The following is a 22,523-nucleotide window of genomic DNA, read 5'->3' as shown; positions in this document are numbered from 1 at the left end:
CTGAGCGGTAAATCGAGAGCTTCGCCTTTCGGCTCAGCTCTCTCTTCACCACAAAGTAATTTTATTACTCATAAAATAGGTTTAAGTATTTAAACAAAAAATCTGCAGTGTGTACTTGATTAATAGTCAGAATAATAGATAGAATACACGATTGCTAAAATAATCGTTGGCTGCAGCCCTAATTGGAATTAATTAGATAGGAAGAAAATCTTTCTATTTAGATTTGAATTCGACCTGCTTGTATTACACAAACAGCACCCCATTATGTCTTAATGTATTAAGTGGTGTCTTTTAATTTATTACCAACAGAGGATGACTGTTATTATTTATTAAAACTTAACTGAATTTTAATTTTTATGTTCTGAATACATCGCAGCATGTCCTCAGTATGACTTCAGTTTTTAGTTGGTAATTTATTTGAAAATAAACTAAACTGAACTGAATGGAGTCTATTGAATGACATGGAAAGGAACCTAATAAACCTAAACCAGAATTTAACCCATTTAAAGGCTGTGTATATGCTTATTATTGTACTATATTTCGTTGCTTTAGGTGATATTAAACTGAATGGAGTTTAAAGGAAGACCAGCGTTTCTAACTTTGTGTAAAACAAGAACAATAAAGAACATGACATAGAAAACAAGATAACAAAAAAACAACATCTTAACAACATGCAAATTACTATGTCAAAAGTAAAAAGGTGCTTGAGAGTTGTAGCTTTTTGAGGGCAGATATAATTTATATGGCTTTGGCATTTAAATTTCATTTAAGGGAGTCTACACAGATATTACTGAAGATAATAAAATCTGGAAATTAGGTTTGGTTGCAGATATTTGGAGGTGTGAATATGTAGATAATAAGAAGGTTAACAACATATAATAGTTCTGTATTGCTCAAAATACTTTTTTCCATTCCAAACAAAACAAGCAATTTTCACATTTCTTTGAAGAAAAAAGTTTGTCATATCCGCCCAAAATATTCTTGAATAAAAGAAATCCCAAAACAGTTAAACTACATTTACTTCATCATTTTAGCAGAGAATACACATTGGGTCCAATTTATATATATATTTTTTTTAATCAAAAAATCCAGTTAAGAGTTTTAACAATATTGGACCATAACGATCTTAAAAGCATATTCCTTATGGTTTTGTTGGTCGTGCTAAGGTCATTCATAATCAAGATAAACTGATCTTGGATCAAAGCATGGAGCAGAATGATTTTGACTTTGACATGGAAATTAGCACTGGGGGCTGCATCAAAACCCGGTGTAACAGGAAGCTGAATAAACTATGAAAAAACTGAAAAATATGACCTAAATTCAGTGTATGATAACAAATAACCGTTTGAATTCACAAACAAGATATATTCTCCCTTCAAACTATTTCCTACTTCAGAAAATATATTATTTTTGTAACAAATTTTATAATTATTCCAAACGAATATCACCCAATGAGAGACATAATGGCTGGTGACGTCAGAGATCAGCTGACAGGTTTGTTTTGCTTGCCTGAGCTCGATAAAAACATAGAGAGGCAGAGGAAGGCAGGAAGGAAGGGAGGAAGGGAGCGAGCGTCGACATTAAACTCTGCAGAAGAGCTAACAGGACAGCAGCGTCTGAAACTTTAAACGTGTCTGCTTTTCTTTCTGATTTTTAGTGTTTATTCTGTTGGACGCCGCATCTGCCTGCGCTTTTTAGCGCTGCCAGCTGACTTTGACGCAATATGTCTTCAGAGAAAAGCTTCAAACAAAGAAGGACGTTCGGTGAGTCTCTGCTCTGCTTCTCTTACTACCTGGTGCAGGTCTTCTCTGCCGACATTTAAAACAAAATATCGTTTCTCTGTTCGCAGCAGATATATTTAGACTGAATTAAAGAGCATTTCAGATTCCTCTGACATTTGTCGGTTTAAATGTGGGATGGGGGCTGTTTGCTGCACAGGCTGGCCTCCCTCTGCCTCTCTGGTGTTTACTTGAATCCGAGCAGAGCCACAAAACAAAGTGGCGTCGAAATGCAGAGCAGAGAGGAGGAGAGCTGCAGGACTGGGGGGCAGAAGACAGCGGTTTAAAAAGGCTTAAAGCAGAATTAGATGTCAGGCTGATTCTCTCCAACTGCTACCCATGTGCATATCAGTTTATTCACCTTGGTTGGTAATTGCTTTTAGTTGAGGTGATAAACAGATTACTCATACTTCTGTTCGCCGTTACTTTCGTTTAAATCGCTAAGAATGTAAACTAGAGATGCACCGATCAGGCTGTTATCAGCCGATACCGATTTTCTGCCTTCAGTATCCGATAAGGACTAAAAACATTCTAACCTGTTTATCGAAACTTTGATCCAACAATTGCGTGACAATTAAACAAAAAATGCATTGGTTTCCTTTTAATAGATGTAATTTATAATCTGTCAAAGAATGAAGTTATGCATCGAAGCAAATGTTTTTTTCTCTTGTCTAATTTTTACCAACTTTTACACAAATTGAAACAAACAACATGCAGTTTGTTGGTGTGATTACAGGGACAACTCGGTACCAGTTTGTAGCTTCGTTTCTTACCCATGTGTTTAAAAATGAATCTGTCAAAAAAGAAATCAAATATAATACTTTTCTGGTTTATACATGAAATCAAAGCAAATCCAATAATATGTTGTTTGTTTGGTTGCTAACGGTGATTCACCAGTTTGTTCCTGCACCTTGTACCCACATGTTCCCATAAATAGTTTATTTCACTTCATAACTGGGGGATTTCTGATGAAATGTAGACATAAATCTCACCATTATGTAAAGGTGTGTTTTATAATTGACTGTGGTTCTGATCTGCCAATGAAGGAGTAAACTCAGATAAGACTCCTTCCTGGAGTCCTATAACCACATCCTCTGATAGCAGACTTTGAGCAGATTATAACACTTTACTTTAACTTATCAAAGCAGGGATAAATTCTCCCTTTAGCAGCTTCAATTTTTCCTACCTGGAAAAAGTCAACCTTGAAAAGTCTGCAACAGCTAATGTATGAAATTGCAAGAGAGGAATTGGACCAGAATCTGTTCAGGCCCAAAAAGTAGGAGTGTTTAGTTTTTATGCATTTAGGGAGATGTGGGGAAAGAAATCCAGATGTTTGAGTATTTGACCTGAACATCACCAGTCAGATCTGATCGAGGGGGATATTGGACAGTTTTGATCATACACTGGTTGATCGTTTCTGTTTAGTGGGTTTTTCGTTCAGTTTGAAGGATCGTGTGAACCAAAGTAGCTTAATGGAGCTTTAGATATACCCAGATAAGATGACCAGTCAGTTACATAAAGTCATGTTTTGAAAAAATGTTAATGTTCTGGTTTAATGATGCATTTGTTTTGTCTCAAAAATCAGGGGTTGGTTGAGGGAATGACCTCAAACTGCCAGAAGTGCTAACAAATGGTTAATTCGTCCAACTTTCATCATGTTTTATTGCTTTTTTTACGTTTTATTTGTTGCAGGGTGGCCATATTGGATATTATTCTCAGGGCTACTGGAAACCTTCAGTTTTCCCAGTTTAAGTTTCAACTTCATGAGGTTTTCTTGTTTTATTTCCCTCTTGGGAAATAAAAACTCCAGCTCCAGAGTATAAATAGAGCGCATCTAAAATCCAGATCAGATAAGATATAAAAAAAAAAAAAATAAATAAACCGAAAAAACTCCAGGAAGCTAAAAAATGACATGCCCCTTTACTTTAAAAGCTTGAATGAAACCTTTTTCTTTTAAATCCAAAACGTCTGCATTCGTTCCATCACTAAGGACCACCATATGGGGAAAAAACTTACTTTTAATGACTTTTTTTTCATCCACTTGCTTCCACAAAATATTTAGCTTTTGACAGAGAGACTGTCGCGCAGAAATGTTCACACGTTACCTCCAACCCTGGAATCTTCCCAGAATGACTAAGAATAACTGACTTATGGTTTACCGTCCTGTTGTTGGTCCAAAATTACTCAACTTCTGCATGTGGGGGCTGCCCAGCAAATAGAAACAGAGCGTCACGCGTGTGGAAGCACATTTTGATGAGTCACATAGTGCAACTGGTTCAGAGCCGCAGCTGCCGTTTCAGGAAGAGGGGCAGACATTCATAACCATAGCTGGTCGTTTTAACCAGCAGGTTGTTACTGTATTTACATCTGGGTGGTTTCACTCATCCTTTGTCATTAAGCCTTTCTGATGTGTTAAAGTTCTCAGTTAAAATCTAAATTAAATAGCTGTAATGAACAGATGAGGAAGCTTCGGTCTCCCTGCTTTCTGGGGACTGATTTCCAGGTTATGACGCAACAGAAACACGTGAAATGCTTCCCATTCCATGTTTATTTTTTCTCTTTTGTTTGAACTCGGTGGCTGACTCGGAGGCTGTTTGTGTTTGCTTCACAGGTCATGAGAGGCTGACGCTGACACTTTCAAAGCTGTTCTGTTCTGGACTGAAATCCAATCATGGATCAGTCTTTTGACATTTCCTCTCTGTAAACATGAAAATGGCCTAAAGGAAGCAGCCTGGACGTTTGGCAGCAGCCTGGAATCCATTAATTTAATTAGGTTCTCTTACAGTGACCCCTCAGTTGGTCTTCCTGAGTAAACATTATCTTTGCAGACAGTCACAAGATGGAACCGTCAAAGCTTCAGCTGACAGCAGAGACTGATTTCCGTTTTTCTATCTCTTCCTTAGTCCCTCTGTTCTTGTTTCCATGTTGGCGCAACTCGTCTGAACCGATATCTTTCGATCCGTCCACTTCATTGGGTTGATTCAGTCAGACAAAGTTCAAAGTGCGGCTCTGTTTCATCAGTCTGTGTAAATTTCTTCCTGAGTCATGAATAAACAAACGATCCTGATGCGTAAACTTTTAAATTGATTCAACTTGCTGCTTTTTGATGTAACGTACCTATAGGTAAGGTAAGGTTATTTATATAGTGCCTTTCAGCAACGAGACACTCAAAGTGCTGTCCATACAATTACAATACAATCACAAAGCAAATAAACACAGATACAGACACAGGAAAACAAATCAAATGAAAAAATCAGACAACAGAGGTAATTTAAAATAAAATAAAATAAAGAGAATAGAATGATGGAAAAGAAAATGAAATTTCCTTTCATTTTCTTGTCCATCATTCTATTCTCTTTATTTACTGAAAACTTTACTAATAATGTTTAGATGGCCCAGTCAAAGGCCACTCTAAACAAATAAGTTTTTAATCTTGATTTAAAGCAACTTAGGGTTTTGGCGCTATTACAGTTTTCTGGGAGTTTATTCCAGATTAGTGGAGCATAAGAACTAAAAGGTGCTTCTCCATGTTTGGTTCTGGTTCTGCAGAGTAGATTTGAGCCAGAAGACCTGAGAAGTCTAGCTGGTTGATACACTGACAACAAGTCTGTAATGTATTTTGGTGCTAAGCCATTCAGTGATTTATAGACTAACAGAAGTATTTTAAAGTCTATTCTCTGAGCTACAGGGAGCCAGTGTAGGGACTTTAGAACCGGGCTGATGTGCTCCACTTTCTTAGTTCTAGTGAGGACGCGGGCAGCAGCGTTCTGGATCAACTGCAGCTGTCTGATCCACTTTTTAGGCAGACCTGTGAAGACACCGTTGCAGTAATCAATTCTACTAAAGATGAACGCATGAATTAGTTTTTCAAGGTCCTGCTGAGACATTAGTCCTTTAATCCTGGAGATGTTCTTTAGGTGATAGAAGGCCGACCTTGTTACTATCTTTATGTTCCTCTGAAGGTTCAGGTCTGAGTCCATCACTACACCCAGGTTTCGAGCCTGACTGGTGGTTTCTAGCTGTATTAACTGAAGCTGTGTGCTAACTTTTAAACGCTCTTCCTTTGGTCCAAAGATTATTACTATAGATGCACCAATCGGGCCTTTTCAGGCCAATACCGCCATCAGTTTTTCTTTTCTGTTTATTTTTCAAAATCCTGGAACGATGTTGCAGTGCACCTTTTGGCTTTGCTGTGCTCCTCCTGCAGGGTTGTGCTACGCTGAAATAAACGTTTCTCTGACCTGCTGCCTTATTCCCATTAATCTGTCCGTCTTCATTCCTTCTGCTGAGCTCTGCCTCTAGTCGACATGTTGGCCCGAGTTTGAATATTGGATTTGCAAACAGTAACGACTCTTGTGGCACAGCCGGTCCATATGAGGAGATTTTAAAATGCAGCCTTAGTTGTAGTTTAGTTGCAGTAAGCATGTTTCTCTGTAGATATTATAGTAGTAACTTTTTTGTTGAGATGTAAGTTAAAGTAGCAGCAGCAGCTCTGGCCTTTGTTTGTTTGCAGACATGGAACACAGAGCAGCTCCCAAATCTGTTGAACCACAATGTTTCTCATGTTGTAAGCAAATCCATTATGATTCAGATAAACTTTATTCAAATGAAACTGTTTGGATTTCCTTCTCCTGATGAGTTCTGTGTCTTTTCTTAACGGCTCATTCTGATGCATTTTTCTGTTTTCTGGCCCAACAGAGCAACGAGTAGAAGACGTCAGACTGATCCAGGAGCAGCACCCCAACAAGATTCCTGTGAGTTCAGCTTTGAGTTTTACAAGCCTCAAACTGAAAGTAGTGTCTGGTTTTATAAAAAAAAAGCTTGATGTGCTCAAAGGCACGCAGGAAGATGAGACGCTTCCTGCAGTATAATACTTCACCTAACGCTTCCTGGTCAGTTCTCCTCTGTCTGACTCTCGGGTTTTTCTTTTTCTTCTCTTTGGTTTATAGTTTATTTTGATCTGTGCTGATCAGCAGCTCTTTCTAGAAGACCTGATGAATAAAAGCTTATACGCAAAAGCACGCCTTATGTTTCACCATATCAGTATCGGCTCTGCTCTCCATCTCTTCTTTGCGTGCTTCCTGTGTTCTGTCCTGTGGTTATAAACTGCCGGGTCAGTGTGAGCGTTGAGAGTGGAGGTAGATTTGCTGTGTCACAGTAATATAACACCATCGAGACAGCTGCTGTGGAGCCTGGACAACTGAGACGAGGCACTGTCTCACATTCTTAACAGACGATGCAGCAAGCTCATATTAGACTTTAATTGTAACGCAGAGCAAATAAGCAGTAACCACAGCCTTGATGCTCACCTAAAAGCTATAAGCCTTTCTCACAACAGACGTAAAGAAAAAGGAGATCAAGCTGATGTATTGATCTGGGCTGTGTTCCATTCAGAGTAATTCTTGCTTTAATTCTCTGCATTCTGGCCAGTTCTCACAGGTTTCAACAGTCCTACATGGCTGACAAAAATATTCATACCTGTTCAACTTTTCCACCTTTTGTCACGGCACAACCTCGATGTGTTTTATTGGGATTTTATGTGATCGAGCAACACAAAGGAGCGCATAATTGTAAAGTGGAGGGAAAACGATGCATGGCCTCCAATGATGTTTAAAAATGAAATCTGAAATGTGGGCCTGCATTTATATTTAACCCTGTTTATACCGATAAGATGCAATACAATCGGTTGCCTTCAGGATACACCTGATAAGTAAATTATTCCATGTACAAAGCTGTACGGAGGAAAACTACCACCACGCATCCCCCTGAACGCACCACCCCCCTCATGAAACATGGTGGTGACACCATTATGCTCTGGGGCTGCTTGTCTTCAGCATCAAAGCACATTAGTGTGTTACAATGGCCCAGTCAAAGCCCACAGCAAAATCAAACTGAGTGTCTATGAAAACTCATGTCCACTCAGACGATGGCATCAGACAGGAGGAGAATAGAGAACTGCTCGGAGAGCCATCACTCGAGGCGGGTGTGGCTTTTAACATTGACTATAACAGCTTCTGTGACAGCTGTCTCTGGTGGTCCTCCACCCATCAGTCCTCCACCCATCTGCCCACAGCACCCATATCTGTACTGGAGGAACAGCAGGTGATGCAAATGCTGAGGGCAGTCAACTGAAGAAAAGCAGCAGGTCCTGACGGCGTCTCAGGACAGGCGCTGAGGGAGGCCTCAGCTGGCTGGGGCCTTTACCACCATCTTCAATGAGTCTTTGAGCCAGGCTCCCGTCCCTCCATGCATGAAATCCTCCACCATCATCCCACTAGCATAGAAGAACACAACCAGTGGTCTGCGCAACTACCGCTCAGTGGCACTTACTCCCTTTTATAATGAAGTGCTTTGAAAAGCTGGTTTGGGGCCACATCACTTCCTGGGTCCCACCTGGGTTTGACCCTTACCAGTTTGCTTGAGGTCCACAGAAGATGCCATCACCACACCTCTCCATACTGCTCTGTCCCACCTCAAGCAGTGGGGGAGATACGCTAGACCACTCTTTGTGGACTTTAGCTCAGTGTTTAAAACCAGTCTCCCCAGCAGACTGGTAGACAAGCTGTTGGACCTGGAGATGGCCCACACCATCTGCCTGTGGATCCTGGACTTCCTGACAAACCGTTCTCAGAGGGTGAGAGTAGGTCCTCACCAACTTTCAATAAAGTTTTGTTGAGTATTCAGCTTAATGGCTGGTTGCATACAGTTCAAAGCACGTTGAATTTAAACAGCGACGACCCTGGACCCCCGTCCTACTTCTAAGCTGCCCAGACTAAAAGTAACGAAAGAAACAATTTACTTGATTGTTGTCTTCTACTAGTCAGGAACGCGGTTACGAGTATTTGTGTCCATGAGTTATTCAGTCAGTTGACTGAAAAATAACAAAACAAGGGGGTGGGGTCGTCTCTTCGGAAAATCCTCTGTTGGATTTTGCAAACCATGGTGTAGTTGTAGTCCGTTTCCATGGCAAGCTGGCCCCAACACCCTGGACATCACCGGTTTGAACTTCTGCTATCAGACAGACTGTACAGGACACGTAAAACCAAATCAAACAGACTAAAGAACAGTTCGTACCCCAGAGTCATATACGCTCTAAACACTGGACGAGCTCCCAGCAACTCTGCTGTGTACTGAATGGATTCCTGTCTGTTATTTATTGTTGTTTTTATGACATCTTTAATTATCTGTTTAACTTTTGTTCATGCACCTTGAGATCTGAACTTTCTTTATACTTGTGCAGTGATAATAAAGACATCTGTTCATTCACAATGTTTACAGTAGGTTGAGCTACTTTGCAAAGAAAAATGATTTTAATTTGTAAAAAATAGAAAAGCATTCATTATTTTCTTCCCGCCTCACAGTTCTCTACTTTTTTGTGGGTCTTTCATATAAAATCCCAGAGAATACTTTGTTTGTAGTTCTAAGGTGTGAAGAATCTCAGTTTGTATGAAGGCTTTTTATGAGTCACTGTAGAAGATGTTTTCTGATGTTCCACGGAGAACAACCTGGGAGTCTGAGATCTTTGTCCACATCACAGATTATAAATAACAAATATTCAGATATGCTAACAATATCTCAAATAATTTTGTTTAACTACAACCTGCTTCTGTTAATGGGTTTTCTGTTGTCACAGCCAATTGGACCTACATTTTACAATAAAAGAAAGTACACCCTCAGTAAATCTTAAGGTTTTATTTTATAAATGATCGGGACCAGGTTCTGAAATTATAAAATCTAGCCTGAAGTGCACCGAAACAAAATCCAACAGGGCTGCAAAATATTAGGAAAAAAACATGCAATTCCAATACTAATTGGAAAATCGCGGTGACAATATTGAAAAACATTAACAGACATTATCCTTACTCCTTTCTTTAGTTTTCTATCCGCATGATATCTCCACAACTTAGTTATATTAATGCTAGGTGTGGTTAACCGGGGCAGTATGTGCATGCAGAGCTTTAATGCTGCCTAAAAATTGCACACACTGATATTTAATATATTGCGCAGCTTTAGATTCCACCATGTCCTCGTTTATTAAAGATTTGAGATGAAGCCAGAATGGACATATTTTCAATTCAGTTTATTTATATAGCGCCAATTCACAACACATGTTGTCTCAAGGCACTTTACATACATTCACATTAATCCTAACCATTGAACAGTGCAGTCAGATTCAGTTATTTATTCAAATTGGATACAATGTTTCTCTATCTAAGGAAACCCAGCAGATTGCATCCAGTCAGTGACTTGCAGCATTCCCTCCTCCCTCATACTGAACATGCATGTAGCGACAGTGGAGAGGAAAAACTCCCTTTTAACAGGAAGAAATCTCCAGCAGAACCAGAATCAGGCTCAGTGTGAACGGCCATCTGCTACGACCGACTGGGGGTTTGAGAGAACAGAGCAGAGACACAAAAAGAACACAGAAGCACTAATCCAGGAGTACTTTCTATGGGAAGGAAAAGTAAATGTTAATGGATGTAGCTCCTTTAGTCATTTCATCTTGAAAGAAAGAACAGATAAACTCTGAGCCAGTTTTCAAGGTTAGAGTCTGAAAGAGAGCACATAGAGTTAGTCACAGTAGAAGCTCAGTCAGTAGCTGTGTCTAGGAGAGAGAAAGGGTTAAACACTGAAAGAAAGGCCAAGTGGATCATCGGTAGAGGGTGAGCATTAAGTTGTTGCCAGCAGAAGCTCGGACGATTCCCCTCTCCAGAAAGGTGTCATAGGTAAACACAGAGCCAGGCCAGGTGTAGCTTCTAGGAAGAGAAAAGAGAGAGAAAATAAAGTTAAAAGCTGAAATAACAGCAAATAATGCAAAATTGGAGAGTAGTGTGAGAATGTAGCGAAGAGAGTGAAAGTGGTCATAATGTCCTCCAGCAGTCTAAACCTATAGCAGCATAACTACAGAGATAGCTCAGGATAAACTAAGCCACTCTAATTATAAGCTTTATCAAAAAGGAAAGTTTTAAGCCTAGCCTTAAAAGTAGACAGGGTGTCTGCCTCACGGACTAAAACTGGGAGCTGGTTCCACAGGAGAGGAGCCTGATAACTAAAGGATCTGCCTCCCATTCTACTTCTAGAGACTCTAGGAACCACCAGTAAACCTGCAGTCTGAGAACAAAGTGCTCTGTTAGGAACATATGGACCAATCAGATCTCTGATGTATGATGGAGCTAGATCATTAAGGGCTTTATATGTGAGGAGGAGAATTTTAAATTATATTCTGGATTTAACAGGGGCCAATGAAGGGAAGCTAAAATAGGAGAAATATGATCTCTCTTTTTAATTTTCATCAGAACTCTTGCTGCAGCATTTTGGATCAGCTGAAGGCTTTTAACTGCAATTTGTGGACATCCTGATAGTAGAGAATTACAATAGTCCAGCCTTGAAGTAACAAGTGCATGGACTAGTTTTTCAGCGTCACTCCTGGATAGGATATTTCTAATTTTGGCAATGTTCCGGAGATGAAAGAAGGAAATCCTAGAAACCTGTTTAATATGGGGTTTAAATGACATGTCCTGGTCAAAAATAAAACCAAGGTATTTTACTTTATTATCCGAGGTCAATTTAATGCCATCCAGGTTAAGTGATTTACCAAGCAGTTTCTTTTTTAAAGACTCCGGTCCAAAGACGACAACTTTTGTCTTGTCTGAATTTAGAAGCAGAAAATTTAAAGTCATCCAAGTTTTTATATCTTCAAGACATGCTTGTAGTCTATCTAACTGGTTGGGTTCATCAGGATTTATGGATAAGTAAAGCTGAGTATCATCAGCGTAACAGTGAAAAGTTATTCTATGCTGCCTGATAATTTGACCTATTGGAAGCATATATATAGTAAAGAGAATTGGCCCAAGTACTGAACCCTGTGGTACTCCACAATTAACCCTGGAGTTTAAAGATGATTTATCATTTACATGAACAAACTGGAATCTGTCAGACAGATAATATTTAAACCAGCCTAGCGCTGTTCCCCTGATCCCTACAGCATATTCCAGCCTTTCTAAGAGAATATTATGGTCGACTGTATCAAATGCAGCACTGAGATCTAACAGAACCAGAACAGACACAAGTCCATTATCTGAGGCCATACGAATATCATTAGTGACTTTCAGCAGAGCTGTTTTAGTGCTATGATGAGCTCTGAAACCTGACTGAAACTCTTCAAACAGGTCATTGCTGTGTAAATGTTCACACATTTGATTAGCAACTATTTTCTCAAGAATTTTAAATAAGAATGGAAGATTGGATATAGGTCTGTAATTTATTAAGTCATCTCGATCAAGCGAAGGTTTCTTAAGTAAAGGTTTAATTACAGCTACCTTAAAAGCTTGTGGTACATATCCATTTACTAAGGACAGATTAATCAGATCTAAAATGGGAATCAGAGGGAACACTTCCTTAAATAATTTGGTTGGGATTGGGTCTAACATACAAGTTGAAGGTTTAGATGAAGCTAATATTTCTGATAACTCGGGAAGCTTCACAGGATCAAAACAGTCCAAATACAGATCAGGTTCTACAGTTATTTCCAATGTTGTCTCACTTGCTGATGATGAAGTAATCATCTTCGGGAGTATGTCAAAGATTTTCTTTTTAATAGAATCAATTTTATTTTGAAAGAATCCCATAAAGTCATGACTACTAAGAGCTAAGGGAATTGATGGCTCAACAGAGCTATGACTCTGTGTAAGTTTAGCAACTGTACTAAAGAGAAACCTAGGATTATTCTTGTTCTCTTCTATTAATGATAAGAAATAAGCTGTTCTAGCTTGGTGAAGTGTCTTTTTATACAACAGTAGGGTATTTTTCCAGATTAAGTAGGAATCCTCTAGGTGTGTAGAGTGCCATTTTCTCTCCAATTTTCTAACATTGTGCTTTAAAGTATGCAGCTCTGAATTAAACCAAGGAGCTAGCCTCCTATTAATAATTACCTTCTTTTTCAAGGGGGCTGCTTTGTCTAATGCACCACGCAATTATGAAGTAATACTATGAACAAAAGAAGCAATTTGTGATGGGGAAGAAACAAAATATTTGCCCTCCACTGTGTTTTTCTGTGATAATGAGGAAATTAAAAGTGGAACAGATTCTTTAAAGGTTGTTACAGCATCGTCTGATAATGATCTACTATAATGAAATTTTCTTCCAGATGTGGAGTACTCGGTTAAATTAAACTCAAAGGTTATTAAAAAATGGTCAGACAGGACAGGGTTATGAGAAAACATTGTTATGTCTTTACACTCAATGCAATATGTCAGCACAAGGTCCAGAGAATGAAGACAAAGGTGGGTAGGTTTGTTAATGTTTTGGTCAAAGCCAATTGAGTCTAAGATAGCAAAGGCTATATTTAAGCTATCACTTTCAGTGTCAACATGAATGTTAAAATCCCCCGCTATAATAGCTTTATCTGTATTTAACACTAAATCAGATAAAAAGTCTGAAAACTGATCTATAAATTGAGAGTAAGGGCCTGGTGGATGGTACAAAACAACAAACAGAAGTGGTTTTAGTGCTATGCAATTTGGATGAGGAAAACTAAGGATTAAATATTCAAAAGAGTTGTAGCTATTGATTGGTCTGGGACTAATCAATAAATCGGACTGAAAGATGGTTGCTACTCCTCCTCCTCGCCCAGTATTTTGAGGAATGTGAAAATTTAAACAATTAGTAGGAGTTGACTCATTTATAGTAACATAATCCTCTTGCTGCAGCCAGGTTTCTATGAGGCAAAATAAATCAATCTGATTATCACAAGTCAGGTCACTAACTAGCAATGTCTTTGAAGAGAGAGATCTTATGTTCAGTAAGCCACATTAAATTGTTTTATTTTTCTTTTCAGTCTGAGTTGTGTTCATTTTTATTAGATTTTCCTGATTTCCTCGTTTTAGATTATTTTTTAATCTATTCAATTTTGGCCGTCTTAATAGGGTAATGTAGCAGTACAGAAGCTGCAGAGAGGAGTGTTAAACTACGACCCTGCTTCCTGGTCTGAACCCTGGGTTGTCAGAGTTTTGGAGAACTAATAATTTTGTCCAGATTCCTGGAAAGAAGAGCTGCTCCATCCAAAGTGGGATGGGTGCCGTCTCTCCGGATCAGACCAGGTTTTCCCCAAAATGTTTGCTAATTATTAATGTAGCCCACATTGTTTTCAGCATTTTAAGAAACAAAACTTGAGTCTGCCCAAACCCTTTTTACAATGATGGCCCAAAACTGCCAAAACCTGTGTTTTTATGAAGCTGTAATGGTCAAACTGGACTGGGACTGGTTTGTCTTGCAAGTTTTCCTTGGGAATCTATGAAAATATGGGACAGACAAATGGCAAAAGCAGCAACATTTGAAGATTGATTCCTGCTTATTGTTAGTGGTGTAAATTGTTTATTAAGAAAATATGAAGCCAACCACAATTCTGAGTGCTACTCTGCTGGACAGGACACGGTTAAGAAAAAAAAGAAGAAAATATGAAGCCAATCTGCAGACACAGTGAGGAAAAACACACAAAAGAGTTGATGGCAGCACAGGTGCTCTTGATTAAATCCATTGATTAACTGATCACATACATGGTAACAGATCTATAAAAGCAGGGGTTTTCTCTGCTTTGGAGCATACAGGTGTGTGTTAATAAAATACCAAAGAGGAAAGATATTAGCAATGACTATCATCTAGGAAGGGTTTCAATCCAAGGACATGAGTGGAAAACATTTAAGACAGTTGCTTATCTTCCAGGAGTGGATATCCCAGCAAATTCACTCCCAAGTTCAAATCGTGCAGTGCTCAGAGAAACTGGGGAAAACATGCCAAAGGGCTCAGACTCTACATGCTTTAGTTAGCAGGTTAAATATTGAAGTTTATGACAGGACAGTTAGAAAAAGTGATCATAATGCACCGCAGATTATTTGGAGTAAACCAAATATAACATATGAGCACAAATGCCTCATAATTCAATTCATTTTATTTATATAGCACCAATTCACAACACATCCATTCCAATTGATCCTAATTATTACACATTGGAGACAAGTTTAGTTAATTATTCAAATTGGTTAAAATGTTTTTCTATGGAAATCCAGCAGATTACATCGAGTCAGTGACTCGTAGCATTCACTCCTCCTGGATGAGCATGTAGAGACAGTAGACAGTCACTTGCATTGACGTTGCAGCAATCCCTCATACTGAGCATGCATGTAGCGACAGTGGAGAGGAAAACTCCCTTTTAACAAGAAGAGACCTCCAGCAGAACCAAAGCCTGTCTCAGTGTGAGCGGCCATCTGCCACCACGGACTGGAGCAGACACACAAAATCACAAAGAAGCACTGATCCAGTAGAAGTAAAACATTAAAGGCAGTAGTAGCGCCTTTAGAGGCTTCATCTAGGAGAGAAAGACAGCTAAGCAGATGAACTCTGAGACAGTTTTTAAGTCTACAATATGAAAGAGAGCACATACGGTTAGTCGCCGCAGAAGCTCAGCCAGTAGCTATGTCTAGGAGAGACAGGGTTAAACACTGAAAGACAGGGCCAAGTGGATCATCTGTAGAAGGAGAACATTAAGATGTTAGTAGCAGCAGCTTGGACGATGCCCCCCTCCAGGAAGGTGTCACAGGTAGACACAGAGTCAGGCCAGGTGTAGCTTCTAAGAAGAGAAAAGAGAGAGAACATAAAGTTAAAAGCTGAAATAACAGCAAGTAATGCAAAATTGGAGAGTAGTGTGAGAATGTAGCGAAGAGGGTGAAAGTGGTCATTATGTCCTCCAGCAGCCTAAGCCTATAGCAGCATAACTACACAGATAGCTCAGGATAAACTAAGCCACTCTAACTATGAGCTTTATCAAAAAGGAAAGTTTTAAGCCTAGCCTTAAAAGTAGACAGGGTGTCTGCCTCACGGACTAAAACTGGGAGCTGGTTCCACAGGAGAGGAGCCTGATAACTAAAGGATCTGCCTACTATTCTATTATTAGACCGTACCTCAAACAGTTTAAAATACCTTACTGAGACCTGAAAACAGCTGTGCAGAAAGCACTGATCCACTCGAGCTGAAGTGAGAAGAGCGGGCCAACGGTTAGACAGTGTCAGACATGAGGTCAGAAGGGGTGGTTCTGGAATCTGCTGAATCATAGGGTGGACTTAGCTATTGACACAGTTTCTGCATTTTGGGACAGTTTTAGTGAAATGAAGACAGAACTCGGTTTCTGTCTTCAGTTCACTTTAAATGTTTTAGCAGAAATAACTTGGAGAAGGCAGTACATGATTGTTTCCTGTTTACTTCTGCAGGTGATCATTGAGCGATATAAAGGAGAAAAACAGCTGCCCATCCTGGATAAAACCAAGTTCCTGGTGCCAGACCATGTCAACATGAGTGAACTCATCAAGATCATCAGGTAGTCCCAAACTCCTCAGCCAGCCTCCTCCTTAACATTTATTGAATTTGCTGCCACCTTTCCTAACCCTCGATGTCCAAACTCAACATCTAATCAACCCTTCTTCTGAGGATGTATTCTTCCATGCATCTCCTGCTTCTACTTCTATTTGCATGAATCTCTGTTTAATCTGCGCCCCAACCCCACCTACCATTCCTTGGATGAAACTCTTCTCTGGACTGAGTTTTCTTCTATCTTCTATCCCATTTTTTTCTTTTCTGTTGCTTTCTTCCATTCGGCATAAAAGCGATTTATTGCACATTTAGGACCTGAAATTCTTTTTTTAATGTCATTTTATTTCCCATATAGCGACGCCAAACCTTCGGAATATACCACTATATTTTGATGGTCAGCGTCTATTAGTAAAATGTCTGCTGAAATTACCTCTTTAATGAGATGGAGCAGCAACATTTAGCCTGTAGCTGGGAAGTGGAAGCAAAATAAATCCTGGTTGTCAACATTTTGTATTAATAAAAATCTGAAAAGTGTTTCATGCATTTGTATTAAGCCCCCCAATACCCCTAAATAAAATCCATTGCAATCTGTCATTTTCATAAATCACCAAATTAGGAAAAATAGATTATCTCCATATGTAGTTTAATCTCAGTCTAAATGCAGATGTTCTGTTTCTGGCCTCTGAGCTTTGTTGGAGAACATTAGAGAACAAACAGCATCCACCGCTCCATGTGAGAGAATTTGTTGACAGGACAATAGTTGTACACTCCACAAATCTGAACAATTGCCCTCATCTCACCACTTGTCCCTAAAGGCCGAAACAAACCCTGGAGAAGTCCTCTTTGCAGTGAGATGACATGATTTATTTTTTTGGTTTGCATTGAGAATATAATGTGTGGCCGAAGAAGAAACACTCCACATCTCCCTGATAATACCCAGGGTGTGACAATTCTGGCAGAAAACTGAGAGGCTACGGAAGACCTGAGACTGGGGTACAAGTTGACCTTCTAGCAGGACAACAACCTTGAATATTGAGCCAGAGCTGCAATAGGATGGTTAAGATCAAAGCATAGTCATGTGTTCGAAATGCCTAGTCAAAGTTTAGACCAAACTTTGTATGAGAATGTTTGAGAAAACATGGAACTTAGTGTTTACATATACTCTCTGTCTCCATCTGTAGATGTGCAAGCCTGGTAGAGATAGAGCCACACATACGCATGCCACTCTTTCTTATTTTTATTTTGTGACAGCTGCATCTTCATATGGGTTGCATGCATTACCCCTGCCGCTACCCCACATGCATGCCACACTTTTAAGATTTTCCTTTGTAAAAAGACTGGAAAACCAGGTGTAATTTTCATTTCACTTGACAATCATGAAACTTATGTTAATTTATCACATACATTTAGAATAAAATACATTAAAGTTTATGGTTATGAAGAGAGAACATGTGCAAAGGGTATGAATACGTTTGCAATGCACTGTAGAGCAATTAACCACTCAGGTTCTGACAGAGAACACGACGCAGGAGCGTTTTACGTACTGTACCCTGAGAACACTTTTATTTTTATTTCAGCAATTTTCTGCTATGCATTTCTTCACTGTTATGTCTTTTTTGCCCACCAGGAGGCGCCTCCAGCTCAACTCTAACCAGGCGTTCTTCCTGCTGGTCAACGGCCACAGCATGGTGTCCGTGTCGGCGGCCATCTCCGAAGTGTATGAGCGTGAGAAGGACCAGGACGGCTTCCTGTATATGGTGTACGCCTCCCAGGAGACGTTTGGTCACCACAGCTCGGGCCCCTTGGATCTGTCGGTGTCCCTACTTTCAGTTTTGTAGCTCCACATTCCTCGGCTGTATTTATGTTCATGTATATTAAATACGTTTCAGGTAGTGAGGTCACATCAAGGTGGCTAATGCTCCACCACTTCCCTATGGATCCATTTATATAAATATTTACATGAAGCAGTTATTAATCCCAACTTTAGGCTTGGAGATTAAATAGGATGGGAAGACTGGGTTCTCATGTTGTTTTTATGCAGGTTTTTATTGAAAGTTTTGGGATTTTTTGTTTTGAAACTCAGAAACTAAATGGAGTAGATCTTTGATGTCTGCTGCTTCCACATTCCCATCATGGTCCTGTTTGGATGTTTTTATTCCTGGACCTTCCTGCCTGAAGCATCTTCACTGTAACTGAGATGATTGGAAACTGCTTTGCTCTTAGAACAGATGATTGTAGTTTGCATTAAGTTCACGGAAATGTAAAAAAAAAAAAAAAGCGTTCCGAGGAGTGTCACCAAGTTGAGTTTTGGACTTACTACAAGAAGCTGATTGCATGTGTGAATGGAGGATGAAAGGGGTGTTGTGTCCTCGTCTTCCTTGTTTCATCCCTTCGGAGAATTTCCCAGCAAATGTTCAGCTCAGAGCGCTGTGGGAATCAAACACCTCCTCAGTGGGTTTATTTGAAAGAGCTGAACTCTTGAGTATCCTGCCCGCTGTCGTGATCCTCCTCTTCATCTTCATAACACATTGAGGGTTAGCTGCTTTATATTCAAGTGTTATTATTGTTTTGGTTTGTTTTATTTAATGTGATTTTATTTCATAGTTCGGACTTTCTGCAGTTTGTAAAGGTGAGCTGTTTGTTACAGAGGGTTGGAGCGTTCGTTAAAACGCTGGATGTCCTGCCTGCTTCTGTTTCTCACACACACATCCTGCAATATCTTACAGCATCCTTTATGTATTTATGTTGGGTTTTTTGTAAGCAATAAAAAGAGAAAAGGTTGATGGGCATCTTGTGCTGAAGTTTTTACAAAAGCAACAAAAAAAAACACCCTAAAAATGTTCATTAAAAAGCTTTTAAAGTGAAATCATTTTAAGTGGCAGATATTAGGAATTCAAAAGAGTTTTAGTTGTTAATGCCATTACAAAGAAAAAGAAATGACTCCTTGTGTGGTTGCTTTCATAAGTTATGACACTCTAACCCCTAATACCTTGAGGGTAGGAGGCTGGACTGGTTTCATTGAGAAGCTTGTATTTGTCCATCATCTCTGATTTCACTCTGAGGAAAGTTTACCCTACTCTTCATGCTCTGAGTTGTTTGAGGGGTTTGTTTAGCTCATTTCAAGTGTCCCCATAGCATCTCAATAAGGTCAAGATCTGAAATTTGACTAGGCCATTTCTTCATTCTCAGCCAGTGGACTTACTGTTATGTTTTGGGTCATTGTCATGTTGCAGGGTCCATTTCTGGTTCTGCTTTCATTTTTTCACAGATGGCCTGGCATTTTCCGAAAACACCCCTTGATACATGGTAGAATTCATGGTGGGTGTAGCAGAGCATCCCCAAACTACAAAACTTCCACCTTCATACTTCATTGTTGGTTTTAGGCTTGGTTCCTGGATTTCTGGATTTGATTTATGCCGAACCTCTCTTGTCCTGATGTCCAAATAATTTTGTTTTAGACTCAATATTCCTGTCGGACTCATGATGCTCTGGACCTTTATTGTTTTTCTAAAAGCCTTAGGAATCTTGTTGAAAAGAATGGTATCGTAAACTCTCTTAAATACCGAAACATTTCAAATAGAAAATTGTTGGCCTCAGACAGAAAATGGTTTAACATTGGGTCTTTCAGCAGGATCTTCTAAAACATTTGGCGTTAATCCTTCAGAAACCTGTGGAAGAACAGATGAACCAGAACTCTGGTATGTGAGTTAAGACTAAGTGCTGTCCTGATGCCGAAGGCAGGTGTTAATGTTGAAGGCACAACCCTAACCCGTTGAATCATTGTGGGTTACAATGTTTCATATTACTCTAATAAAGAAACACAACATCCTGAAAGATTGAACCAAAACTATCTTTTATTTAAACATCTTTCCTCAAATATCATAATGTTCAGTTTTTAAAATATTTTCTATTAATATAAAATCTGAACTCCAGACAACTGAGGTTCTGACAAACTGCTGCAACGTTTGCAAATGAAATCTCTTAAAAGGTAACATCAGATAAACGTGCATGCTGGAGCAGCAGTTTACTGAGCTCTGCTGCCCAACAAACAAACAAAACCCAACAAAAGCAAAAACGCTAAAAGTTTCAGAGATTCCCCAAATACGCTGGTTTGAATCTACAAAACCAGAATCTTAAAATTTGTTCTATTATACAATCTTCGGAGCCCGAAAACACTTCTTGAATTAAAAAGTAAAAAGACTTTTTATTCATTTCAGGCAGAAGTTATTCCACATACTGGACGTTTAGTACTTTAAGTAAGTTCTTTTCCCTGCTCTGCGCCCTCCGGGGGTGCAGAGACAGGGATCGCATGACGGACCTTCTGTCTGCAGAGCTTATCGGGGTCCTGCCCAGAATCCTGGCCCATCTTCGCACACAGACAAGAGAAACCTGAGCATCGTTACTTTCTGAAACGTAGCGAAACTCAGGTTACGAAGACTCCTGTCAATATTTTAAAAAGTGAGAGAAAAAAGGAATATGGAGAAAGTTGGCACTTTGAAATGTTTCAGCACGTCAATGTAAACGTCACACACACTGATCCTGCCTTCAGCTCAGCTCTGAGATGAAGAGGCTGCAGAGGTGAACTTTTCAGGCCATGGAAAGGCGCACAACAATTCTTACTGTACAGAGAAATAAGACGCTGTTTACTGCTGCTGAAAGTGAGCACTTCTAATCTTACGCTGTGTGCTTATTACAGATTTTATCATGGCATTGATCAATCTGTCCATCCATCATGTTTCAACTGCACAAACTTCTGCAGATGGAAGCTTCCAGTTCACCCTCTGATCAAAGTTAAACTGGATGCATTCAAACCTGATGTGTCATGGCTGTAATGTCCACACAAATGTTGATCCAACTACTGTTTTAAAACTTTAAAGAATTTTATTGGAAGTAATAAAATAGTCGTCACCCGAATACCTCGTTGAGTTGGATCGACCTTAAAAATCTCTTTTCAGTATAATGTTGTCTTGTTTGTGTGAAAAGTGGCCAACTAAAAGCTTATTTTAGGGCAAAGATGAGCTGTAAGATGAAGGACAATACTGAAATTACAGAATCCAAAAACTGAAAACCCAGAGAGAGATTTTAGAAAGGGAACTGCCTTTGGTTTGTGAGCCATCCAGACAACTTTAAATACTTCAAGGTTTGGCTGAGAACTTGCCTCTGAGACTATGGTGAGGAAGACCCATAGGTCTTCCTATAGAGTTAATCGAGTTCTGAAGCTCCTGCCTGTATCTGAGGAGATCATATCAAAGCTGAGTGACCCTGACGATGGAAAATCTCTTCTGTTGTGTCCTCCTCTCATCTCTCCATAAGCAGTGCTGAAGGAATGATGAGAGGCTCGCCAAATTGTCCCTTGTTCTTTGCAGCAACGTCAGGTAAAAGCCTTCTCAGCAGTTTGACAGTTCAAACATCCCTGTCTCTTGATGGTTTAGTCCCCTGAGTCCTTACTCTGAGAGTGAGGAGCGAACTTCAGCCGAAATGTTCCTGAAAAATGCAGTAGAGAAAGAGATTAGACTGTTTGCAAATGTCTAAGTCTGAGATCCAATGCTGCAAAATCCCTTTTAAACTGGTCTTGATCAGTAGTTCTCAAGGCTCTCTGAAGAACTTTCAACGTTTTCCTTTGCCTGTGATTGCTGTAGGTTGTTAAGGCTAAACGTAACACAAAAACTGCTCCAAAACATTAGTGATAAAAAGGTTCTGGGCTAATTTGTCCCTTTGCCACTTTGTGCTACCTACGCATTGCCATTTAGTCCATTCATAGTTCAGTTTTGTCCCTGTAAACAAACTATTTTGCACTCATGTACTTAAACCATGGCACATTAATTAATTTTTAGTTGCAGTATGTATTTTCATGAATTATGAAGATAAATGGTCATAAAAACACCTAAATGTATATTATGCACTAAAAAAAACAACTTGACTCTTAGTTTTGGTTCTGATCTATGTTTGGACCAATGTCTTATTATGTGACCAACAATGAAACCAAAGCAACTCCTAGTCACTTCCTGCTAGTAGGTTTCATATTTATTGGAATTATATATTGTAATATTATATTGCTTATGACAGACAATGAATAGAATGTAAAACAATACTATAAATAATCAGTTGTCAAAGTGCTCAGCTAAACCAAATCAAGCTAGGATAAAACAAGATGAGGCAAACTGAGATTATGGTGGAAAAAGTACAACTAGCAAGAAAAGATAAACTAAAATTGCACAAGACAAGCTAAGAATAATTTAGGGAAGCCAAGCAAAGAGGAGCTAAAATGAGCTCAGGTGAGGCAAACTAAAATAAGTCAAATATTCTAAACCACATTTGCCCAGATGAGCAAAGAAAAAGAAAGCTTAGCTAAAAGAAGCTAAGACAAGCCTAGCCAAGGTAGGG

At 39.3% G+C, this 22,523-nt stretch overlaps 2 protein-coding genes across 2 annotated transcripts in view; one reads left to right on the top strand and one right to left on the bottom strand.

The window, feature by feature from the left end:
• Window positions 1-1,517: 1,517 nt before the first annotated feature.
• Window positions 1,518-18,920, top strand: map1lc3b (microtubule-associated protein 1 light chain 3 beta). Its single transcript, XM_047388464.1, has 4 exons — window positions 1,518-1,763; window positions 6,477-6,532; window positions 16,040-16,146; window positions 17,767-18,920. The coding sequence occupies exons 1-4, from the start codon at window positions 1,724-1,726 to the stop codon at window positions 17,975-17,977; spliced, it is 414 nt and encodes a 137-aa protein (XP_047244420.1). The 5' UTR covers window positions 1,518-1,723; the 3' UTR covers window positions 17,978-18,920.
• Window positions 18,921-19,970: 1,050 nt separating this feature from the next.
• The window catches only part of zcchc14 (zinc finger, CCHC domain containing 14), a 41,200-nt gene continuing 38,647 nt past the window's right edge, over window positions 19,971-22,523 (bottom strand). Inside the window, exon 14 of the mRNA XM_047388451.1 lies at window positions 19,971-21,623. Coding sequence (XP_047244407.1) covers window positions 21,568-21,623 — 56 coding nt within the window. The 3' untranslated portion in view covers window positions 19,971-21,567. The remainder of the gene's footprint in view (window positions 21,624-22,523) is intronic.

Source organism: Girardinichthys multiradiatus, chromosome 2, assembly GCF_021462225.1.
Source record: "Girardinichthys multiradiatus isolate DD_20200921_A chromosome 2, DD_fGirMul_XY1, whole genome shotgun sequence".
In the NCBI taxonomy this organism is placed as follows: Eukaryota; Metazoa; Chordata; class Actinopteri; order Cyprinodontiformes; family Goodeidae; genus Girardinichthys; species Girardinichthys multiradiatus.
This window is presented reverse-complemented; position numbering and strand designations above follow the sequence as displayed.